The 24095-nt window shown below is 39.0% G+C and overlaps 1 protein-coding gene across 1 annotated transcript in view; it reads left to right on the forward strand.

The window, feature by feature from the left end:
• Positions 1-24095, forward strand: part of cyst (rho guanine nucleotide exchange factor 18 cysts) — a 54376-nt gene that overhangs the window by 20845 nt on the left and 9436 nt on the right. Inside the window, exons 6-27 of the mRNA XM_069500025.1 lie at positions 208-316; positions 1224-1329; positions 1647-1816; positions 3469-3612; positions 4289-4355; positions 5085-5190; positions 6351-6424; positions 6905-6987; positions 12287-12346; positions 12741-12881; positions 13367-13463; positions 15281-15494; positions 16082-16200; positions 16578-16712; positions 17719-17873; positions 18573-18705; positions 19076-19233; positions 20194-20312; positions 22203-22316; positions 22578-22687; positions 23373-23538; positions 23687-23855. Coding sequence (XP_069356126.1) covers positions 208-316; positions 1224-1329; positions 1647-1816; positions 3469-3612; positions 4289-4355; positions 5085-5190; positions 6351-6424; positions 6905-6987; positions 12287-12346; positions 12741-12881; positions 13367-13463; positions 15281-15494; positions 16082-16200; positions 16578-16712; positions 17719-17873; positions 18573-18705; positions 19076-19233; positions 20194-20312; positions 22203-22316; positions 22578-22687; positions 23373-23538; positions 23687-23855 — 2749 coding nt within the window. The remainder of the gene's footprint in view (positions 1-207; positions 317-1223; positions 1330-1646; positions 1817-3468; positions 3613-4288; positions 4356-5084; positions 5191-6350; positions 6425-6904; positions 6988-12286; positions 12347-12740; positions 12882-13366; positions 13464-15280; positions 15495-16081; positions 16201-16577; positions 16713-17718; positions 17874-18572; positions 18706-19075; positions 19234-20193; positions 20313-22202; positions 22317-22577; positions 22688-23372; positions 23539-23686; positions 23856-24095) is intronic.

The raw sequence follows: 24095 nt of genomic DNA on the forward strand, positions 1-24095 counted from the left end.
GATTGCGGTAAAATGACAGCTACAATCTCACGATCGCAATCACCTCTGATTGGTTGACGCTCGCTCACTATTGGCTACAATGCATTGTTGCAACAAGAATAGCACAAATTCAGCCAATCATAACAATTGAGATTGGAATAATGTTTGATGCCTCAAAATTACGATATGAGGCTATTCAAAGGGTTGATAAACAAATTCTTCTTTTAGGTGAATCTCGGCAATGGGGTCTTTGGGACCGTCGCGACGAGGGTCGCAGAAGTTCGTGGGCCGCTCTGGAGCCCACCGCGCGGGTGCCAGAGGCGCAGCGACAACGCGGGTCAGTTTTTTTATTGTCTTTTTAGAAAGTGTTGAAATTAAACTTACGCAATGGAGGCTTGCTGGGCCCATAACCTGTTGAAATGAAGCTAACTGTCTAGTGTCAATTTTTTTTTATCGGAATATAATGAAACATATTTAAAAAATTACAATTATACTTGCACTGGAATTCATAGTCAAGATAGGGGCTTCTTGAGGTAACCATTCTGGAACATGTGTCATAATATTCAACCTTAATGCAATGCCTTAAGGTTGAATATGACATGTCGTCTGAATGGTAAAGGAGTCACTATTTTGACTATTAATTCCAGTGTTTATCATTTTTGACATTCACACTTTCAAAGCTGTTAGCCAATAGTTGTGATGGTGAAGTCATTAGGTAGCAATTTTGAGCAGTCTTTTTAAATTCATTATAGGCAAACGCTTGACCAAAATCACAGCTGATGGAAAGTGATGATGCGGCCTAAGATGGGACGCGTTTACCTAGAAGATGAGGCATTCACTCTTGTTCTCAAGATACCCGGATTGTAATTGGTAGGAAATACTACTGAAAACAAAGCAGTGATATCCTAGTGGTTAGGACGTCCGCCTTCTAATCGGAGGTCGGGGGTTCGATCCCGGGCACGCACCTCTAACTTTTCGAAATTATGTGCGTTTTAATTAATTAAATATCACTTGCTTTAACGGTGAAGGAAAACATCGTGAGGAAACCTGCATGCCTGAGAGTTCTCCATAATGTTCTCAAAGGTGTGTGAAGTCTACCAATCCGCACATGGCCAGCGTGGTAGACTATGGCCAAAACCTTTCTCACTCTGAGAGGAGACCCGCGCTCTGTAGTGAGCCGGTGATGGGTTGATCATGATGATGATGATGACTACTGGTAGTTTGTACTATGTGTACGTTTTCAGCGCCCTAAACGGGCACAGCGCGTCTCTGTCGTCGATGGAGTCGGAAGGCGAGGTGCCGCGACCTGTCCGACATTCCACACATTCCCTGAATGACAATGATTTTGCTGTAAGTATTCTTTAGTTTAGTTAAAAACAGTCGGAGAATTATTCCGCCTTACCATGGACAAGAAGTTTCAACAACTGACTGCTGACCTTCTAAATAAATAAATGAATAAAAATCTTTTTTATTCAAGTAAACTTTCACAAGTGCTTTCGAATCGTCGGATGAATCTACCACTGGTTCGGAATGCCTTTCCTACCGAGAAGAAGTCCAGTAGTTTGAGCTGTGCGTTGATAGATCAGTCAGTCAGTCAGTCACTTTTTCCTTTTATATATTTAGATGATTTATAGATTATAAATATATGGTTATTTATCCCTTTCAAGAAGGACTTCGAGAAAGTGACGGCGGCGCTACGCGCGGCGGCGGGCGAGCCGCCCACCAGCAGCAGCAACACAGCCAGGCTGCTGCCGCGGTTGCCGCTGCAGAAGTCCGTGTCCACGCCCAGCATCGTGGCCGCCGTGCACCCCACGCAGCCGCCGCCCACTGCCAACGCGTGAGTCCCACTATACCAGCTACACCTTTGACTAGTCTACTGATTCGCTAACTTAGAGTCTAACACTGAATGAGCGTCACCAAGCTCATTTGACATTTATTTTTCCGTGGGAACTCTTTTTTTTGGGAACAATTTTCCGGGATAAAAAGTAGCCTATGTCACTCTCCAGGTCTTAAACTATACCCATGCAAAAAATCACGTCGATCCGTTGCTCGGTTGCGACGTGATTGAAGGACAAACCAAAAAACCAAAAACCTACAAACAAACACACTTTCACATTTATAATATGGGTACTGATTCATTGTAGGTTTTCTTCGCAAAATTATTTTAATATTATTCAATGAAGCAGCAATGTAGAACCAACTAATGTCAAATGAGCTCTCATCCCCCATGGATCTTAAGGAGGTCCGCTCCAGTATCCTAATTTAAAAAAGACACCCAATCTATGATACCAATGTTTCGAATAATTTCGTATCGTGGTGGATTTGATAATGATAGAATTTAGTGTAAAGAAGTTAGTGTAGCGAACTCTCTGTTTCGTAACCCTATACAAATGATTGAGAGAAAAATCTCAGTGGGCGTTAACCATTTTGAGACACCAAGTACCAACCAATCACAAACATGTTTTCAAAAAAACATTCGAAATTCAATTCGAAAATGTTTTCAAAGGACATTCAAAATTCAATAAGAAAACATAGTTTTGTTTGTGATTGGTCGGTGACACAAAATGGTTAACGCCCACTGAGTTTTTTGTCTCTGTCATTTGTATGGAATTACGTAACAGAGACAGCCCTATACTAACTTCTATCTGTGGATTGGAGTATACACAACAAATGATTATAGTGCATGGAGAGGGGAAGAATTTTTAACTACAGGGATATTGGTTTGGGTTTATAACATCATAAGCAGGCATAAGCTAGATGAGCATAACTGAAACATTTGATACATTGGATATTGCAAATCCAAATCCTAAATCTCCCTAACAGCCCCCACCTTTAACAAATACTTCATGAAAACTTGCATGGTGTTTTTTTATTATTAAAATAATTCATTAAAATGATGTGCATGTTAATAGTTAATGTATTTCGTTGTTTTTGCACAGTTTTGCTTAGCTTTAACGAGAAAAGCACTTGGTGTGGTATGCAGTAGAAGTAGCCAGTTGGAATAAAAATTGTTACTGTTTTTTAAAGCTAAAAGTCCTTCAACTCTAAGCTGATTCTTTCAATTTATTATTGAAATTGACCAAAAATATATCTATAACTCCCAAAAATTGCTAATGCGCGTGGCAGCCTTTTTAGTGACGTCAGCACTAAACTGAAGTTTCGAGCTGATGGTATATTTTTATTTCGGCTGACGTAAAAATGACGTCATTTCGATGTTAATGAGACATGGTTCCAGCGTAATAAAAATTTGCAAGACTTATAGCACCTAGTCACTTATTTCATTTAGTTTTTTTTATTAAGACTGGTTTCTTTGACTGTATACGCAAAAGCACTACAATATTAAATTACAAAAGTAACTTTCAAATAATTTATTTAAAATAAACTTAATATTTATTATAATTTGGACACATAACCTGTATACATTTCGGTCATTGACTCAATCGAAATGTATACTTGCACGCACATATTGTACGTCCCGCTCGGTGTTAGCTTATCCACGGGAGGTGCAAGCGAGACGGAGAGTGACGAAGACGCCTCGGCCGCGAGTACGGGTGCGACCGCACAGGGTATCAGCAGACGGAACAATACTCACCAGGAACACCTCGGGTTGCATCGCCTGGCGTTCTTGGAACAGTGAGTCGACTTTATGGCGATAGTAATAAGGACCATTTTGCAATAAAATCTTCGAGAAGCGCAAGTCGTCAAATATTACGTCTCGCTCTAAATAAGCTCTTCTACGGGACGTGCAAGCGAGACGAAGAGCGATAAAGACGCCTCGGTCGCGAGTGCTGGCGCAACCGCACAGGGTATCAGCAGACGGAACAATACTCACCAGGAACACCTTGGTTTGCATCGCTTGGCGTTCTTGGACTAGTGAGTCGACTTTATCTTCATAATAATAAAGGATATTTTGCAATATCCTCTTCGAAAAGGTAAGTCACTTTATTGTACGTTTCGCTCTAATATAGTTTGTAAGCCCTAGGTGCGAGAGAGGCAGAAAATAATTTAATAGTGAGGCAAGTAAATTTAGATAAAAGTAAGTGCGTTTTTTTGTTGACCAAAACATTCCCAGAATATATAAGAATAATGTTTGGATTTTGTTTTATTTCACATAATAATATGAATTTAAATTATAAAAAATAACTCTTATATTTTTGTGCATGTTTAAAAGCACAGTGCTTTGCTTAGTGTTTGTCTAGTGTTTTTTTTTATATTTACTATTTTTTGCATGGGGTGAGTGATGATAAGTGATGTTGATAAAATAGTTTGTAAGTTGTAAGTAATAGAGTATGTTTTTGATTGTGAACAGGGCAGCGTATGAACACCACGCGGAGAAACGACGGAAAAGAGGCAGTTTATTCTTTAGGAAGAAAAAGGTATGTTCTTTGAAATAATTAATATTGGCATTTTGTAAGGGAGGAACATAAATACGATTTAAAAAATATACTTATTTAATCAAATTATGTACCATTACTATCTACACACTTTTGCCATCTCATGGGTAGTTCATTGATCCCTTTGATAAAAAAACCATTTGGAGCTGGCTGAAAACCAAAGGCTGAAATCTATAGACTGTAATTTGACTCCGACTTAAGTTTCAGTTAAAATGAAACGCTAAAGTCAAAGTGCGCTCTATAGACCTCAACACAAGACTCTGAATCTGTGGTCTCTACAGAAAACGAAACAAAAATATAACTCTCTTATCTAAAAAGTTAATAGCTTAATGTTTAAGCTATCGTAAATAAATATAAATAACTAACTTAGTCGATAACGATTAGTTGGACTGGTTTTGAACCCGTCCAGGGTCCCTTTTCAAAATTCCTCTGCTCGCGACGCAGCGCAATGAGGACCCTGGACTGGTTCGAAACTAGTCGGGTATACGCCGAGCAATCACGTGAGTCTAGTCGTTACAGGCCTAAGGCATGACTGAGTAGGTTCCTGCGGTAGTCGAGCGGTGCGGGAGGGGTGTGATGACGTGGCGCGAGAGCTCAGTGATTTGTCAAATTGTGATAGCAGCTGTCACCCCTCCCGGACCGTTTCGCTACAGAAGCCTACTCAGTTATACGTTATTTCTATAGTTCTATATATCTTTTAATTTGTAACAGGACAAATCCCGAAAGGCTGCTCACGTCTGGCAAGCGGCAGTGACGGGCGGACACTGCGACTGGTGCGCGCGGGAACTGGCCGACAAGCCCGCCTTGTATTGTGACAGTATGTATTGATCGTGTACTATCATCATCGTCATCCCATCCCCGGCTCACTATGGATTTCGGGTCTCGTCTCAGAATGAGAAGGGTTTGGCCATAGTCTACCACACTATAGCCAAGTGCGGATTGGCAGACTTCGCGCACCTGTGAGAACATTATGGAGAACTCTCAGGCATGCAGATTTACTCACGATGTTTTCTTTCACTTCGTACGCATGGATTTAGATTTTTAAAAATCCCGTAGGAACTCTTTGATTTCCCGGGAATAAAGTATCTCTCCAGGTCTTAAACTATACTCATGCGAAAAATCACGTCGCAACGGAGCGACAGATCGACGCATCTGTTGCTCCGTTGCGACGTGATTGAAGGGAAAACCAATAAAGAAACACTCAGCATTTAATAATATGGGTAGGTACCTACTGATAATAATAATAATTTAATAATTTATTTTTTTAACCAAGAAAATGTTCCACAGTACAAAAACTCCTTTAATCTAGTGCACAAAAAAGGTACATACAATAAATGTTGCAACCTGATGGAGTGCTTTTTCGTCTGTACTAGGAAAACCTGTGTTACGGGCACCGCAGCCTTCCCATACTATACTTAGCCATAACAAGTCTGGCCTCATATTATATGCTGTCAGAAAAAAATCTGAGTTGCGCCAAAAGGCGCTCTGCTCATACAATTTGTACTAGACCCGGCAGACACACCACAGACTCAGAATGTTGCCTGATCGGAGTACGCTTCTTGAGTGCTTTTTCCCTTGTAAGATAAACACAATTTGTACGACGATTAAGATGTCTTAAGTGCCGTGACTGCAGAACAGATCGCGCCTGATCTGACTGCAAGAATTTTCTGTCGTTTCGTTTACCTTTCAGCTCGGCTAATACAAAGTAGATTTTAGACTAGGAGAAACGGTTAAACATCTTTATTCTCACTAAGAATATTGCATTCACTTACATGAGAAATTTACGAAATAAATAATAGGTATCTTATCCACAAATCAACTGCGACTTTATACAAAACAAAGAGCGTAACTTGAAAAGTAAGCGAGTCGGTCGAGTGCGCGGATGGCACTGACAAAACATGGACTACTAGAGACTTTATTGTCAGTATTTGCATACGTTTCATAGTTCCTCCTCAAAATGGTTTATTCCCCTTTCAGATTGTACCATGACCGTACACCAGAACGTGTGTAAGGACTACATTGTGGAATGCAATAAACCTAAATCTTCCAAGGTACGTCACAAAACTTTCAAAGCGTATGTATTCGTGGTATTGCTTCCTAAAAGGCCATAAAAAAATATAATTACTTACAAGAATAATATGATTCATATTATTTTGTACCTTACTTACTGAAGTTAAGGTTCAGTTTACTTTAAAATGTTTTAAGAAAGACGCGTCGCATTGCGTCAACTTTGTCTCAGCCTAATGCCCGACACATATCTGACGGGGCGCAGCGTAGAACATTTTTCACCGCCAAAACCATTATCGACTTTACTCACATTGAAATAATACCGAAAATCAATTGACACTTCTTTCTACTGTAGTCGCAAAGAGTATAGGGGGAAGTACGACTGTAAGTGTGGCAATTAATTTTCGATATTATTTCAACGTAAGCAAAGTAATTAATGAAAAAGCCAAAGCAGTGAAAAAGCCTCTTTGCTGCGCATCGCCAGATTTGCGGCGGTCCTAAGGTGCCCTTTTTTCTTTTGACAGACCTCCGTAGCGAAATCTTTGAGTGCTAGCGGAAAAAGCAGCAAACGGAGTTCCGTGTCCGGGCTATCGCAAACCTCAAATAGGTACGTGAAGAAACCAATATACAAGTGATAAACTTAACTAAAGGCGTGTTAATATTACAGGTTAGAGTATTAAAAAGATTATAATGGAAAATTTTACGTACAGCATTTTGCGTATAATTTGTATGGCATATGTTTTGCTGCTTTATTTTTTCATTGCAACGTTCCTGAGGCTGTTCAGGAAGATCGGGAAGATGCCATTTTAAGCTGTATGATGCATTTACAATTTATTTGCGTGTGACATAATGTGCTACTGGTACTGTTTCTGACAGCAACTAAATTTTAGAGTATTTGCATCTTTCTCTTACCAATGTAATAAGAAAAGGACAGACAAACTTAATTTAATATAAAACTGTCATACCTCGTGACTTTAGGTGCCAGTCTTGTTTGCAGAGTCTTCAATTTAAAACTCATTTCCCGTCCTTTTTAGCAATATTAAAAAGACAAAGATGCAGATACTCAACATTTAGAGAAAAACATCAGAATCGATTCCAGTTGGTATTTGCGTACCGGTCACTGGCCAAGAATATTTTAGGTTTTGCTGCACAATGGCGTTGCGTGGCTGAACGTTGCGTCTCAATATTATTATAAGAAGATACACAAGTATGAGACACTGAGTTTTTATGAATACCACTTGATATTATTTTTCACTTGATGTTCTTCTACGCTATTTCGATATTTGCTTTGTACTATCGCTAGTTTGTCGTTTGTTTCGTATTTTGTTTTCGTTATTATATTTGCGCGGTTCAGTTCATCTTTTTTTGGATTTGGTTTGTGCTGTCTCTATCGTTTTGTTAGTTTTGGGGTTTATGTCTTCTTATAACAAATTGAATGGATTGAGGTGTTATACATACAAATTCTTTCAAAGAGACAACGGACACAGTTTTATGTAATTTTATTAAACACTAGCTTATCCTCGCAACTCCGTCCGCGTGGACTACACAAATTTAAAATCCCTATTTCACCCCCTTAGGGGTTAAATTTTCGAAAATCCTTTCCTTTCTTAGCGGATGCCTACGTCATAATAGCTATCTGCAAGCCAAATTTCAGCCTGATCCGTCCAGTAGTTTGAGCTGTGCGTTGATAGATCAGTCAGTCACCTTTTCCTTTTATATATTTAGAAGACTTGGGTACTTAAACAGATTTTTAGAAAATAACATACTCTTGGGCTAACAGACCAGACATCAGCACACACGCACAGAAAATGCACTTACGACACCTGTGCAAGACTTATTATAACACTTTAACGCATGCGATTTATAGCATTTCATTTCACTCAATATTACACTTTTTAAGGTAAATTTTGAGCCTTTTCAGACAAAATTTTAGCTAACACGAACAAGACCATACTGGTTATACTTACACAAAACTTGTCTGCTTATGCCCGATTAGTTTTGAATCCGTTTGCTCTCACATCACGGTCCTAGCGGATCACCGCAGCCGCAAACAGTTATCTTCGGGTGGTTTTGAAGACAATGAAGCAAAGTACCCTGACTTGGTTCGGAGTCAGTCTGGTATACACCAATCAAAGTTGCGCATAGCCGATATTTACCCATTCACAATTACACACACCTCAGTCAATTCAGCGACAAATTATTTTTCTGGTGGGCGATTACGGCTGTGGCTAGTTACCACCCTACCGGTAAGGCCGTACCGCCAAGCAATTTAGCGTTCCGGTATGATTACGAGTAGAAACCGATAAGGGGTATGGGCATAACAAAACTACCATACCCCCCCGTACTTACCAGTTACCACCAGATGAGATTGCAGTCAAGGGCTAACTTGTAAGGGAATACAAAATGTTTGCGGGGTGTATTCGTCCTTGTATGTACGTATTGGTGTTGGTGTAGCAAGAAGCAGTCGACTGGCTGCTACTCCCCGTGGCGGCGCGTGGCGACCAAGCTCGGCGTGCAGTAAGTGCGAACTACGACCCACGTACATTGTGCAAGCCTGTTTTAGCGTATTTTCATCGCGGAAATATTGGTTACAAAAAAATTGTTCATCACAAAAAATGGTTACAAAATTCGATAAAATTGGGTTCCATACCATCGTACAAGATTACATTTAATTTGTATGGTGGTCATTTTGGAATTCGCCATGTTGTTTTTTTAAATGTTAAGGCCCCGGCTAAAAAATAAAAATTAAAAAAAACTTGGTTTTTATTTCTTGTTATAGCGGCAATAGAAATACACTGAAAATTTCAACTATCTACCTATTACGGTCCATGAGATACAGCTCGCTGACAGACAGATGGACGATCAGCGGAGGCTTAGTAACAGGAGCCTGTTGACACCCTTCGAGTACGGAACCCTAATAAAGTGTTTTGGCTACCATAAACGATATTTAAATCAAAACTGACCTTGATTCTAAAAGGAGATATAGATTGGCTGAAGTAATGGCTCGCCTCCCATATCAGCATTAAGCTGCAGCAAGCTGCTTTAAAAGTTTGCTATTTCTGCTTTAAACTAAAAGCTTTTTGGTTGCGCAACCCATCTACATCGTTCGCGGCATAGATAATATCTAAATAAATATGTGCTGACCGAGCACCAGAAAAATCTGTTTGAAGAAAATGTACCCGGATTTTTTATAAGCTAAGTCTTTGCGAACAGGGAAATACATTTTTCTAAATTTCTTAAACCTAGCCGATTTACTCAAAAAACGGGGTAGAATATTTTTTTAAAGTACGTTTGGTTAATCAGACCGCGATCAAAATCCGTTAAAATAGCGCTACCTCTTTCTAAATTTCCCATCGCACGTACCATCGTCTCGTTCTTACTCTTCGTCATCTCGACTCGTTGTTCTGACAGGTTGCAGTTGTCCTGTTTGTTTCTGTTTTGTTTTTATAGTTTTGTTGAGGACGCCGTTAGAGGTACTTGCGTTAATTTTTGGTAGCATTATCATCATAATCATAATCATTTATTTATTTTGCTCAGATATGGGTCAGAGTTTATCAGAGATGGGTCTTAAAAATTAGGTAATCACATATGGTTCAATTGTTCTATTTCACGAAGCCCGCTTAACCTTGGTTATAGTAGTGCGTATACCGATAAGCGTTAACGCATTTGTGTGCGTTACGTAAACCGCGTCGCGGCCGAGACTGAGCGCCACGCACACTGTAACTATGTGTATTATAGGTATGTTTCCACTCACACAAATATAGCCAAACGGTCTTCGTGAAATAGAACATACGTCCTCGGATCGGTAAAAAAGTATAAAAGGAAAAATTTAGGTCTTGCATTAAAAAATAATTTTTTTAGTACACTGACTAAAGGAATACAATACACATGAGACGGAGTACAACAATATTTTATTTAATGCGTGATAATTACATGCAGAAAGCCAGCATCTCGCCGACTTTCTCTAGTTGGAAAAACGCCGCTTTTTTAAAAGGCTTTAATTGCTATGAGTAAAACTGAAAGTCGCCCATCCTAGGCCAAGTTGTCGTTTGAATCGTATAAAATGTTAGTGTTTTGAAAGAGTAAAATTATTCGCCATTTCAGGAGTATCATGGTTCCAAGTGCCTCTAATGTTTACTCAGATTACACCAAAAGTCGTTTGTCATCAGGTCATCCACATACTCAAAAAGACTTCTAGTTCGTAACTTGAGCCATCCACTTGCCTTACTTGTGTATCTTTCTGTCTATATTGAAGGTAGTTTGGACTTTCTCGATGATTACAATGTTGTCGTAGATATGTGATCGATTGTTTTTAATTGTTATTTTGTTTTTTTTTTTGGTTTTATAGTTTATCATTAATTTTTCAGTGTCCTAAAATTACCGGAGAATTTATTTATATAGTAATATATATTTGTGTATTAAGTGTAAAATAAGTTTTAGATTTATTTTGTTTTGAATCTTAGAGGATCAAAATACACCCTGTTCCGTACTTACAGCGAGAAATGTACGTTGCCATCCTTATGTAGTCGACATCGAATCTACTCGCACGAAACGTATCAACTCAACGTTTCTGACACCAACTGCTAAGGTCCCTTAAACGCCTGAGTGCCAGTACCTGCCAAGAGTGAATAGACAAAGGCAAGCGTGCTCCAACTTAGACCTCATCATTGCTTTACTTAAAGCATGATTGTCGTCAAGCGCAAGCCTATCTTACAAAAATACTTATAAACTTTAAAGAATATCTGAGCCTGGAATATGGATACCTAATTTTAGAGTATTCGCATCCTCTTCTTACTAATGTAATATAAAAAGGACAGACGCAGTTTGACAGTTTTAGATTTAATTTTTAGATGGTAAAACCCGTGGTTTTAGCGCACAGTCGCGAGCCTACTGTTTAAATTTATAGCGTGCACTAAAATTTGGAGTCTTTAAATGTGAAGTTCATTTTCTGTCCCTTTTTAGCATTGTTAAAAAGAAAAGGATGCAGATACTCTAAATTTTGTTTAGAGAAAGACAACGGAATCGGTGCCAATATTTTATTAAGCAAATTTTAATCAGCTGCGAATATATAGAAAATATATCGATAAAGTGTTTAAAAATATGCCCTTATTATAAAACTAAATTTATATAATTTGTGTTTTTAATTTATCCTAAGTTATTATTGTAATAGTTTGTTATATCACAGTATTTTTCAAAATTTGCATGATACTTTTTTTAAATATTGTGGGCGTCTCTATCAAATGCTTCTTTTTATTATTTAGGCTTTGCTGATATTTACGAGTAAGTTACAAGTTATTTTGAACCCATTTACGCCCTTATACTGAAATGCCAATTATCCTTAGCAGTAAGCACACCTGAAATATTATGTATTGATGTTTTTGGTGGTTCTTTGAACAAGAAGCCAAAGATATAGAGAAGAACTTAAAGAATCTTAGAGAAAAACTGATTTAAGGTGTTCTTAAATTTTAAACCTGGTTTCTGTATTAATAAGGAGGTGATAATTGTTTTGTGAAAAAATGTTTATTTTGTCGATTGAATTTTAACCCTGTCTTATTTCTTGCTGTTCTCTGATATAATGTAAACACAAAATAATAACACGAGAAATGACGTTATGTTTACTGAAATTCTATACTTAGGCATTTTTTTTAATGGGTGCCATTTTGGTTGGAAATAATGGATAAATAAATCTTACCTGACAGGAATACAATGATGCCGTCCTTTTTAGGAGGGAACATTAAGATAAGGATGGCATTAGTTTTAGTTCTGTTTATACTTTGAAATTAGTTTACCATCGAATAAGCAATACAATCGGGGGTATCGTCGTTAATTGAATAACAAAAGTACGTACGTTAAGAACAATGTTTCATTAAATTTTATTGGAATACATGTTGTTATGTTAATTCTAGCACGGGCCATATTTATAACGACGAAAAGGACGGGTCGGACCACAAACACGACGCAAGCAAGTAAGTGTATAATCCATACTATCCATACTGATACTATAAATGCGAAAGTGTGTCTGTCTGTCTGCTAGCCTTGCACGGCTCATCCTCAAATGATTTTGACGAAATTTAGTATCAAAAAAATCAAAATCTCACTCATGCAAAATATCACGTCCATCTGTTGCTCCGTTCCGACGAGATTGAAGGACAAACCAACAAACAAACACTTTCGCATTTATAATATGTGTATAGAGATTATTTGTGAAAGGCATTAGATCTGCCATGACTTGTGTGATGCACAGTTACAACAAGAATACTATAATTTCAACCGATTTAAGCGATTGCGATGACCGCAATGTTACAATCGCAATTCCGTTGCATGTTGCCTTGTTTAATACTATAACCATGCGTGTTTTAGTGCATCAGACGACGCGGGTGCGTCAGAATGGCCTGAGGTGTACTTAACTCCTGACCAACTCGGCGACGAAGCGGTGTTATTAGGTCTAGGTGCTTTGGAACCCGACACTTGGGCCGCTGGAGCGCCTAAGGGACTTGCCAAGTGAGTATAAACTTTGTTACCATGTCATTACGACCTGAACCGAAAAATCGATTTAATAGTATGCCCTGTCTGGTTCAGAGGACCAAAAATGCCAATCATTAATTTGTTTAATTCGAAGCTTAATTAATATTATGAGTTGAGCATTGTTTCCCGCCTTTATATCATGTATGACTAACATATTGATGTCTCTTTTCTAACCCCAGCACTCGACAGTGGGGAGAGCGCACTAAACGTAATGGCTGCGCTCGTCATTTTATTTATTGGCGTTTTGTTTTAAACTAACTTATTTATTACTAACGTATAGTTCGCGACAGATCGATATGGCAATCGGGGTATGAGGCGGGGAGACGCCCCGCACAACCTCACGTCACCCGCGCTATCCCGCACTGGGTTAGCCCTCCCCGATTGCTATCTCGACCTGTCGCGGATTATACTTATCTATTTTTTGTGATAAATATTAAGAGCTTGGCTTTTTGTGTGTGTAGGTCCATCGGCGATAGAGAAACGAAGAGGCAGGAACACATATACGAATTAATATTGACAGAAAAGCATCACTGTCTTACAATAAGGCTGATGCAAAAGGTAATTCTTGAACTGCCCTCCGACTGTGTAAGAATTTTCATTGTTCATAATTCATTGTTATTGTAATCGACAGCAGATTCTGCCCTTTGGTTGGTTGATTCGCTGTTCACATATTTTCACAGCCAATCGAGGGGCAGAATTTGCTACCGATTACGATAACGAATATGTTTTTCTTACAGGATTGGGGGATTCGTTAGATTTAATTATTTCATTCATTTACATTTTACTCAAGTTCTCAAGTACTGCGCACTTTGTAAAAGTTCACGATATATTGCAAGTAAAACATCTGACTGACTCTAGAGGTCAAGGAACGTTGCGTAAGCAGGCCACTCCAAGTCGATGCCGCGTCGTAGGTGGGGTATCGACCCGAGTTTTGCACGCTATACATTGCGGGTTTGAAAAATACTAAATCACTAAAACTACAAAATGAGGCAAATGGTTATTGGTATTGGATTGTGTTTAGGTAGTATAACAATAACGCTAAGTTTTTGCTAGCGTTCTGGTTACACCCTGTACATCTAGAGAAAACCGACGTGCAAAATAGCTATGTTTTAAAAACAGCGGGTTGTATTTTATGTCATACTAGCGACCCGCCCCGGCTTCGCATTGGTGCACGTAGATACTAATGTGATGTCATTGAGGTGTCATTGCCTCGGAAACTCTCAAATGAAAGGATTTTTTTCCGACCTAATTCACATTACTTCAATTTCTCTAGAGATCTCTAATTTTTTGAGAATTAAACTATAGCTATAAACCTTCCTCTTGAATCACTCTATCTGTTGGTGAAAACCGCATTAAAATCCGTTGCGTAGTTTAAAAGATCTACGCGTTCATACATACATACATACAGACGCGGGAAGCGACTTTATTTTATACTATGTAGCAGTGGCGAAGGGTGAAAATCTGATAAAGGGAAGCCGGAAACGTACTTACCTAAAAGAATATCAGCTGTTCGATTTTTGTTTTCAAAACTTAATTTAGAAAAATTACTATCGTTACGTAACAAGAAATCTGTTAAACAACAATCTATGTGAATTAAGGCCATTTCTGATTTTGGCTTACCAAACTGAATCAAAATTACCGTGAACTTACCACTTATAAGTTATTAATCACATCCCCAATTTATTATATCAAAATAAAACACCACTAACAACTTAAACAAACAAGCATGGCCGCTTCACAAAAACAAATGTATCAATATCAAATCACCCTTCAAAATACAAAATACTCAAAATAGTAGCATGTACCTGTTAAAACAATAGTATTAATATAATTTTTAATTTGGAGGTATTATAGGGTAACTCGGATCCAACCGAGTTATTTACGTCAAATTTGTCTGACCTGTCAGAGTTCCAAATTCGTATTCGCTACTGGGCCAGACTAAATTGGTGTGCTCTTTATTAGTCGACCGTAGAGCGAGACAGACCTAGTTCGTTCCTTTCGCTTTCGCTAGGGAAATGAAAGAGATAAATACTAAGCAAAAATCTAACTAGGGAATCCGATATTTTACGGCTTGTATGGTGTAGGACTGTAGGTGTATGTTACTTACATTAGCTGTTATGTTTTTAACTTAAATTAGTACTTAATAACAACAAAAAAAAAATAGCATTTGTGACGATCGAACCTTTGTATTTACGAATGTATTACGGAATTTATGTGAATAGTACCTACTTACGCTATATTATGCCAATTCTTAAAGGGAAGCCGATAGGAATCGTGTTATATTGACTCTTCGCCGCTGCTATGTAGAGACATGACAGAACTGACTACAATCAGTTTCTCCTTTTATATTAATTAAGTTCTCTTCTGCCGTGTAGATGTTCGCAGACGGTATGGCGCGACTGGCAGTCGTTTCGGAGTCTCAAGTCGCGCGAATGTTCCCACGGCTAGACGAGCTGTGGGCCTTACACGCGGCGTTGCTCGCGCGACTGCGGGCGCGGCAGCGGACGGCGCCGCGCGTCAATACTATAGCTGATATACTCGCAGAGACCTTCGCTCCGCCGGCGCATCATAGACTAAAGGCCGCGTATGGTAAGAACGACTGTGAATGGAAGAACAACGCGCACAGGGTTAAAAAAAATAGTTTATACAACAAAACGTTTAACGTAACAAAACGTTTTTTGTTTAAAACTCTTTTTTTTAATTGAGAACATTTTTAGAACATTTTTTGAATCTAAAAAACACTTTTTTTTAAAACAATGCCAACCCTGAACGTGTGCCAATAAACAAACGAATCGAAACCACGGCGCTAATCATTCCGTCTCACTCACACAAAATGTCAGGTACAGTACGCGGCCAAAAGTAATGTACATCTGCCTTTAGAATGACATTTCGGCTTTGTAGAGCTTTGTTTCTGTCACTCATATCTACATATATGACGTTTTGTCGGTCTCAACGACAGGGACAACGCTCAACAAATCTGCTATCTCCTTCTAAAGGTCGATGTACATTACTTTAGGCCGCGTACTATTTGTGAAAGATTATCACCGCTCTTTTCGATTAGTTCCTTTTATTGGTACAAGTTGTATCTATTTTTTTTTTTTTTTTTCTAATGTCAATCCATTCTAAAACTGGCATTTATTAACTATCTAAATCAAAAGGCTTATATTTACACACAGGTGAATTCTGCGCGAGACACCGAGACGCGGTCGAGGTGTTCAAAGAGTGTTGTGCAAGGGAACCGAAATTATCACGATTTATACGAAAGTGCCAACAAAATCCACTTCTTAGGAAAAAGGTAATCCATTTATTCAGGTGTAATTAAGATTTTTTAAATGACTAGCTTATTCCCGCGAAATCGTCCGCGTGGACTACACAAATTTCAGACCCCTATTTTACCCCTTAGGGGTTGAATTTTCATAAATCCTTAGCGGATGTCTACATAATTATAGCTATCTGCACGCCAAATTTCAGCCCGATTCGTCCAGTACTTTGAGCTGTGCGTTGATAGATCAGTCAGTCAGTCAGTCAATCAGTCACCTTTTCCTTTTATATATGTGTATACTGTATATTGTCTGTTGGCAAACTAATACAAAAAACTATTACGTGGTTTAGACAGTGTGAAACTTGATAAAATAGGGAAAATATTAAGTTAAAAAAGTCGTTTAATTTTAGGGCGTACCTGAATGCGTACTGTTCGTCGCACAAAGGCTAACAAAATATCCGCTCCTATTGGAGCCACTACTCAAAACGGCAGGCGACGATGTCGGCGAGAGAGAATTACTACAGAAAGCACTTTGTGGAGTTAAAGCAAGTAACCCTCCTGATCTCCCATTTTAATGCTTTGAAATTAAAGAAATAGGCAAACGCGCTCCATTTTAATGCTGCATCATCACTTGACACCAGAAAAAATTAAGAGTTTTAAAGTAATTCTCAATTTCATTTTAAATTAAAGTAGGTGGGTACACACACTTAAAAATTTTAAGCAGCATAGAGTTTTCACGAGATTTTTGTCGTAATAATGGTCATCATTGGCGTTAAAGCCCTGTATAGGTCTTTAATATGCCTGCTCTTGTCAGTTTCTCCATTTATCTCTATCCTGTGAATACAGGTTGTAACCAGAGGGCCTAACATGCGCCCCGCGAGAAAATTTTGTCTACGCATTATCTCGTGTTTCTTCATACAAATAAGACGAGTAAATCCGTAGACAAAATTTTCTCGTGGTGCACATGTTAGTCTAACAGAACGCTGGAAAAAACGAAGACACGTGGTAGTACTGATGATTACTGATAAGATACCACAAATAAAACGCGAAAAAAAATAAAAAATCCTGTATTTTTAAATGTTCGGACGAACGATGCTAAGATCAATGGTCAGGTCAGACATAGGTCAATGCCGCGTCGTAGGTGGGGCATTGACCCCGAGTTTGCACGCTATACATTGCGAGTTTGAAAATACTAAATCTCTAAAACTACTAGCAAAAGACAAATGGTTATTGGATTGTGTTTAGGTAGTATAAACATAGCGCTAAATACGGTATTTGACAACTAGTCAAATCAGTAACTTTTTATCAAACTTAGTATGCGAGCTTCTATGAAATACTGAAATGTGACGTCACAATCATTTGACGTGCTTTTTTTAGTTTAATCGATAATTTGAAATAGTTATTACACTTAAAACTAATATAGGACATGGATTTTACGTATTTTGGAAGATCCTCTATTTAATGATCACTGAGAAATAATTTATTTTTGGCATAGGCAAATACTCAATTTTTGCCAGGGTTCTAATTACACCTTTGAATAAACATTTATAGGAAATCCTAGTCGACGTAGATAACCAAGTGGCAGCTAAGGAAAGAGAAGACCGGAAGTTGGAGATATACCATCGCATTGACGCCAAATCATTCGCCAACTTCAGAGGACGCAAGTTCAAGAAGAGTGACATATTGCAAGGCAATAGAAGTTTAAAGTGAGCCCCAATTTATTTACTGAACTAGCTTTTGCTCGTGACTTCGTCCGCGTGGATTACACAAACTTGAAACCCCCATTTTACCCCATTAGGGGTTAAATTTTCAAAAATTCTTTCTTAGCGGATGCCTACGTCATCTATATATATAAAAGGAAAAGGTGACTGACTGACTGAATGACTGAATGACTGACTGACTGACTGATCTATCAACGCACAGCTCAAACTACTGGACGGATCGCGCAGAAATTCGGCATGCAGATAGCTATTATGACGTAGGCATCCGCCATGAAAGGATTTTGAAAATTCAACCCCTAAAGGGGTGAAATAGGGGTTTGAAATTTATGTAGTCCACGCGTACGAAATCGCGGGAATAAGCTAGTAATAGCTATAGGACAAATTTCTCCACAAACTCTTGATATTTTTTCAACAAGCTTATATTTTCAACAAGCTTATATTTTCAACAAGCTTATATTTTCAATAAGCTTATATTTTCAACAAGCTTATATTTTCAACAAGCTTATATTTTCAACAAGCTTATATTTTCAACATGCTTATATTTTCAACAAGCTTATATTTTCAACAAGCTTTTATTTTCAACAAGCTTTTATTTTCAACATGCTTATATTTTCAACATGCTTTTTTTTTCAACAAGCTTATATTTTCAACAAGCTTATATTTTCAACGTGCTTATATTCCCAGATTCGAAGGCGTATCGACGCTGATGCAGGGCCGCAGCAAGATGCAAACGTTGCTGGTGATCGTTCTGACGGACGTGCTGTTCTTCCTGCACGACAACAACAACAAGTACACCTTCTTCACGCCCGACAACAAGGTATCACTACAAAGTATAGCCCAATGGCTGAGATTACTGAGATTAGAAAATGAACGAGGTTGGTAATCGCTGAGATTTAGAAGATGCGGGTTAAGTCTCTGCCGGTTTCGCAATTTTTGATATTTATTAAATATTTTTATTTTTTTGGATTTCCTTCAAGAGAGTTTTTATTGCGTGACAGGCTTGCGCTTGACGAAAATGATGAGATCTAAGTCGGGACGCGCTTGCCTATAACTATAATATACCTATTCACTCATACTTTGAAGGTAAACTTAAGGTAGGGAAATTTTAATAAAATTATAAAAAATCTTTGAGTTTTACAATTTGCAACATAATACTTTTTATGAAGTAAAATAAACTTTTATTTTAGACGGGCGTGGTGTCACTGTGGAAACTGCTAGTGCGAGAGAAGGCAGGCGCGGAAGGGCGAGGTCTGTACCTGATCTGCAACGGACCTCCTGAACCAGAGATGTTCGAACTGCGAGTACATCGCCCTAAGGACATCAGCGTGTGGATACATGCTATCAGGTATGTCACCTATACTGTAGACTGGAAGCGGGAGTTATAATAAATATAACCTAAGGCCAGTCGCCAGGCAATCCTAAGCAAGATCTCCTAGTAAAGTAAAGTAAAAGTAAAATACTCAAGTCAAAGTCAAAGTCAAATGATTTATTCAAAATAGGTAATTAATAACTCTTTTTGATGGTCAGATGTTGGATTTCTAAGATATAGTGGTGATAATTATTACGCAAACGTAAAACTAAAGCTACGAGAGTTCCAAACGCGCCCAGGTCTGAGAAGAGCCCTCTATATAACTCTTTATTCTACACCAAAACCAAAACAATAGAAATATAACAAAGATGTTTGCAAGTACAACAGGCGGCCTTATCGCTAAAACAGCGATCTCTTCCAGGCAACCTAAGGGTAGAGGATATTATAAAAATTAAAGAAAGCGGAAGGGGTGTACTAATTAAATAAAGTCAATACACATAATATACGTATGTATATATGTATATAAAAATAAAAATACAACAGTAAATAAGAGAGGAATAGACGACAGATAAGTGGAATAAAAAGTAAAAATAAATAAATAAACACATCAAATGGAGGATAAATAAAAAGTTTAGGGGCTAGGACTCCATTTAAGCCAAATGTAAGTCTTCGCGCTCGTCCCGGCGACGAACGATAGCAGTCGAAGAGAACACCTTGCATACATACGAATTAATTATAATCAATCTTCTTTTTTTATACGTTTTTTACCTTGTTTTTACATTAATAATCGCTAGTGAGTGAAGCTAATCAGTGTTTAACTTGTGTTCACAACAAAATATAATAATAATAATAATATAATAAAAACATTTATTTCCACCAAATACAAATCATATTTTTGTTAGTATTGACACGTACCTTAAAACTAATTATTATTAAGAAATTAACAGTAAGAATTCTTGTAATAAATAAATATTCACATTGATATTTATTTTCAAGAGGTGCAGTACAAAGTTGTCCCGAGGAAGTGGAGGAGTCGGAAGCGGGCGCCGCCGCCACCGCAGAGGAGAGGCAGCGACAACTGGAGGCGAGGCATGAGAATATAAGACTGATTACCGGTACTTACAGTTTTCAACCTTATTCCTTTGAATATAGGGTTTATTTTGCTATATCAAAGTCTCTGTAGTATAAAACTACATTATAAGGTGACCTTAAATAAACCTTAAATAAAAGACCTTTAATAGTGTCACAAGTGTAAATATTATGCATACAAAATGACTTCTCACGCGCCATTTTAACTTTATGTGTCTCAATTGTCATGTCAAAAGTACGATTTTAGTCCTTATTTCAAAGGCGAGAAGTCACTTTATACGGGCACGTGGTCGATTGTCTCTGAGAAGCTTGGCGATAATGTTTAAGGAATTTTTGCATGACTGTACAAAACAGCTGTGATAGCCTAGTGGTTAGGACGTCCGCATTGTTATCTGAGGTCGGGGGTTCGATCGCGGGCACGAAACTCTAACTTTTCGGAGTTATGTGCGTTTTAATTAATCAAATATCACTTTAACGGTGAAGGAAAACATCGTGAGGAAACCTGCATGCCTGAGAATTTTCCATAATGTTCTTAATGGTGTGTGAAGTCAATCCGCATATGGCCAGCGTGGTACACTATGGCCAAACCCTTTTCACTCTGAGAAGAGACCCGTGCTCTGCAGTGAGCCGGCAATGGGTAGATCATGATGAACACATAGAAATAATTCACAACTTATTTACATATCATTGTTTTTGCACAGACCAAACTCCGTGGTGGCATATCGAAGGTAGTTGTAAACAGGTCCTCACACGCATGACAGCATGGTTTCCCATTGTGATCTTGCGATTTAATTGTCTATATAATGGGGTATCCATTTATAATTAATAATATGTTGATAATTCTGTAAACGCCTTATTTTGGTTGTATAGAAGCAGACGTTATTTTGCGGAAGTCCATGATATATTATAATGAACCAAAAGCTTAATTTTCTATAATCCGCTGAAACAGGTCGAATCTGTATGATGCAACATGCAGCATGCGAAATGCACCGCCTGCCCTCCCATTGCTAACCACTGCTCACTGCTGCTGGTAGCTACTTTTTCCTGCATGGTTAGCAGTGGGAGGGCGGGTGGTGCATGTTGCATCATACAGATTCGACCTGTTTCAGCGGATTATAGCAAATTAAGCTTTTCGTTCATTGCCTTATTTCGACTCGTGGACTTAAAACTGTCCAGCAATTGGATTTTACTTCCTCGCAACAATATGCGTAATCTTTACTCGCCTCCTCTTTGCAGCAAAATTTTCTTGATCAAAACGGGCAGTTTTTCGTCAAGTCCACTAGCGTTCATAAATAACCCTTGCTCTTATTACTTTTACTATCCCTTTGCCTTCATTGTGGGTTTTATGTTTGAACTAGCTGATACCCGCGACTTATGCTACCTTTAAATATTAATACAGTACCCGTCAGGAAATATTGCACATCGAACTTTAGATAAAGATAACGGTTTCGTAAAGCGCCGTCACTTTCGTTGAAACCGACAATACGTACATAGGTACGTATGAGTGATAAAGACGACGCTCTACGAAGCCAAAATCTCTTTCTAAAGTTCGATGTGCAACATTTCCTGTCGAGTACTGTAAAAGCAAACGCAAGCTTAAGGTCCAGGTTTTCTCCCGTGAACAACATATTAAATACTAAAACTAAATAGGTAAATCAATATAGTTCTTGCATTTCACGAAGGCGAGTGGCTCATTTTGTATTCTATAGCTTAGGTATATTCCATGTTCTTTAGGTTAGGTTATTTTAATGTACGACTTGTTTTTTTAATGCTCGCTGTGACTGTCCGTAAATTGAGTTACACGAGACCTATAAAACTCAAAAACATTTTAAAATAAAAATAAACCACTAGTAAAGTTCACTCGCCTTTGTGAATTGCAAGAACTGTAACTGTTTCTTTTTGTTTGGTACCACTAGAGGCTTTAAGAGCAAAGGATCGCGAGCACGCGCAGCTTTTTGAGGAGAAAATGGCGTTGCATATGAAGATGGTCGGACACACCGGATCGTCGACTTTGGACGTGCCAACCACAGGTTATTTTAACTTTTCATTTTGGATTCATTTGATTTTTTTACTTGCAACTTCGTCCACATCGACTTATCGACATCCTTAGGGTAATTCCCCCACCCCCATATTTTTAATTTTTTTAAACAATTATCTCTGTCTATTACGCACTAGATGAGTCATTTTGAACGAAAATCGTGTCACTGACCATAACTTTGGTCCTCTGTTAGGGATCCAACAGCTGTGTACGAGTATGTGCGTGCTCAAAATGGATGTATGACTTTCCTTAGGCATGTCATCAATGTTCCCGGGCGGGCTAGTGTTCCCGGACTATGTGCGTCTAGCGGCGCCGTCCCCGGACACGCACGCACTTTGGCAGGAAGTCTGCAAAGTTGTCAAGGTAAACCCGAAATTTTGCTGGTTTTCGATTACAATTTATGACACTCATTAGCTTCTCAACAGATTTGATTGGGGTTCAGATCATGTTTCACAAAGATGAATTTTTGTTAAAACTCTCTTGCTAAAATTGCCTGTGAGTTGGGTTCACCCAGGGTGCGTGTCCACTTCGTTCGCGTTCGAGTGGGTAGGTTCGAGAGCGGGCAACGGCACGCCCAACGTTACGCGTTTAGTATGTATGTTTGCTGTAGCGCGCTCCGCCCTGATGGAATTGTCCGAAGAAAATCATTTAGCTCTAATCGAGTTATACCGAAATGAAGAGTATAGTGAAAAAAATGCATGACGCGCTAGCAGGGGCGTGCAGGTCATAGAGGCATAAATGCACTGCTTACCCCAGTTGTAATAGCTCAATGCATATTTTTCATTAAGACCTGCCAATAAACAGGTTCCTAGCTAACTAATGCCTACCCTGGCTTCAACCCTGTGCACGCCACTGCGCGCTAGCTACTAAATCTGGCAACGAAAAGTTCGCTCAACGTTCGATTGAAAACTGGAGTGGTTCGTTTGGAAATTTCCATACCTTCTCCATTCGAGCAGTTGCAAATTCGTAGATCAAACTTGGAGCGCTATGTCTGCGTTAGAAGTTAACTTTTGAGAAGATTTTGAAACAACGATGTATCTCCTGGCAGGACGCGCTAGAAGCGTCGAGTAGCGGCTGGGCGCAACTGGCGAGCGGCGCGGCGTTGGGGCGCAGCACTAGCTCCGCGGGGGAGCGACACTCCGCCACCTACCAGAGCCCGGCCTTACCGCGCCGAGCCGATACCTTCGCGGGCTTCGACGCGCAGCAACACCGAGGTAATCTGTTTATATATTTTTTTGTATTTTGTGCTCTTGGTTCGTCAAACAAATTCGAAAAAGAAGAAGAAGAAGAAGGAATTTCCATTTTCAAATTGTCCTAAAAGCAATGTCTTGTGTTTTCTAATCGTATTGGTTTACTTTGTAGGCGTAACGGTCCGTATGTCCACGTCCGACACGCCGCCAGAAGCGCGTGAAGGTGACCCGCAGAGCGAGGCGGCGCGGGGACGAGACGAAGCGGACGCGGCACTCAAACTGCAGCACGCGATCTACACGTTGGCTTGTATCGTGTGGCAACAGCTCACTACCATACACAGGTGAGAGTACATACACGAACAGACAAACACGCACATATATACACCCGTACGCACACATGCACGCACCCACACACATGTACGCACGTCGTGTGTACGTGCACATCCACACACTGTAAGACGAAGCAGACGCGGCTCTAAAATTGCAATACAGTATTTACAGTAGCCGGCCAGAAATATTGTGCATCGACCTTTAGAATGAGATTTCGGCTTTGTAGAGCGTTGTCTCTGTCACTCATACCT

Source organism: Maniola hyperantus, chromosome 7 (assembly GCF_902806685.2).
Source record: "Maniola hyperantus chromosome 7, iAphHyp1.2, whole genome shotgun sequence".
Lineage (NCBI taxonomy): Eukaryota > Metazoa > Arthropoda > Insecta > Lepidoptera > Nymphalidae > Maniola > Maniola hyperantus.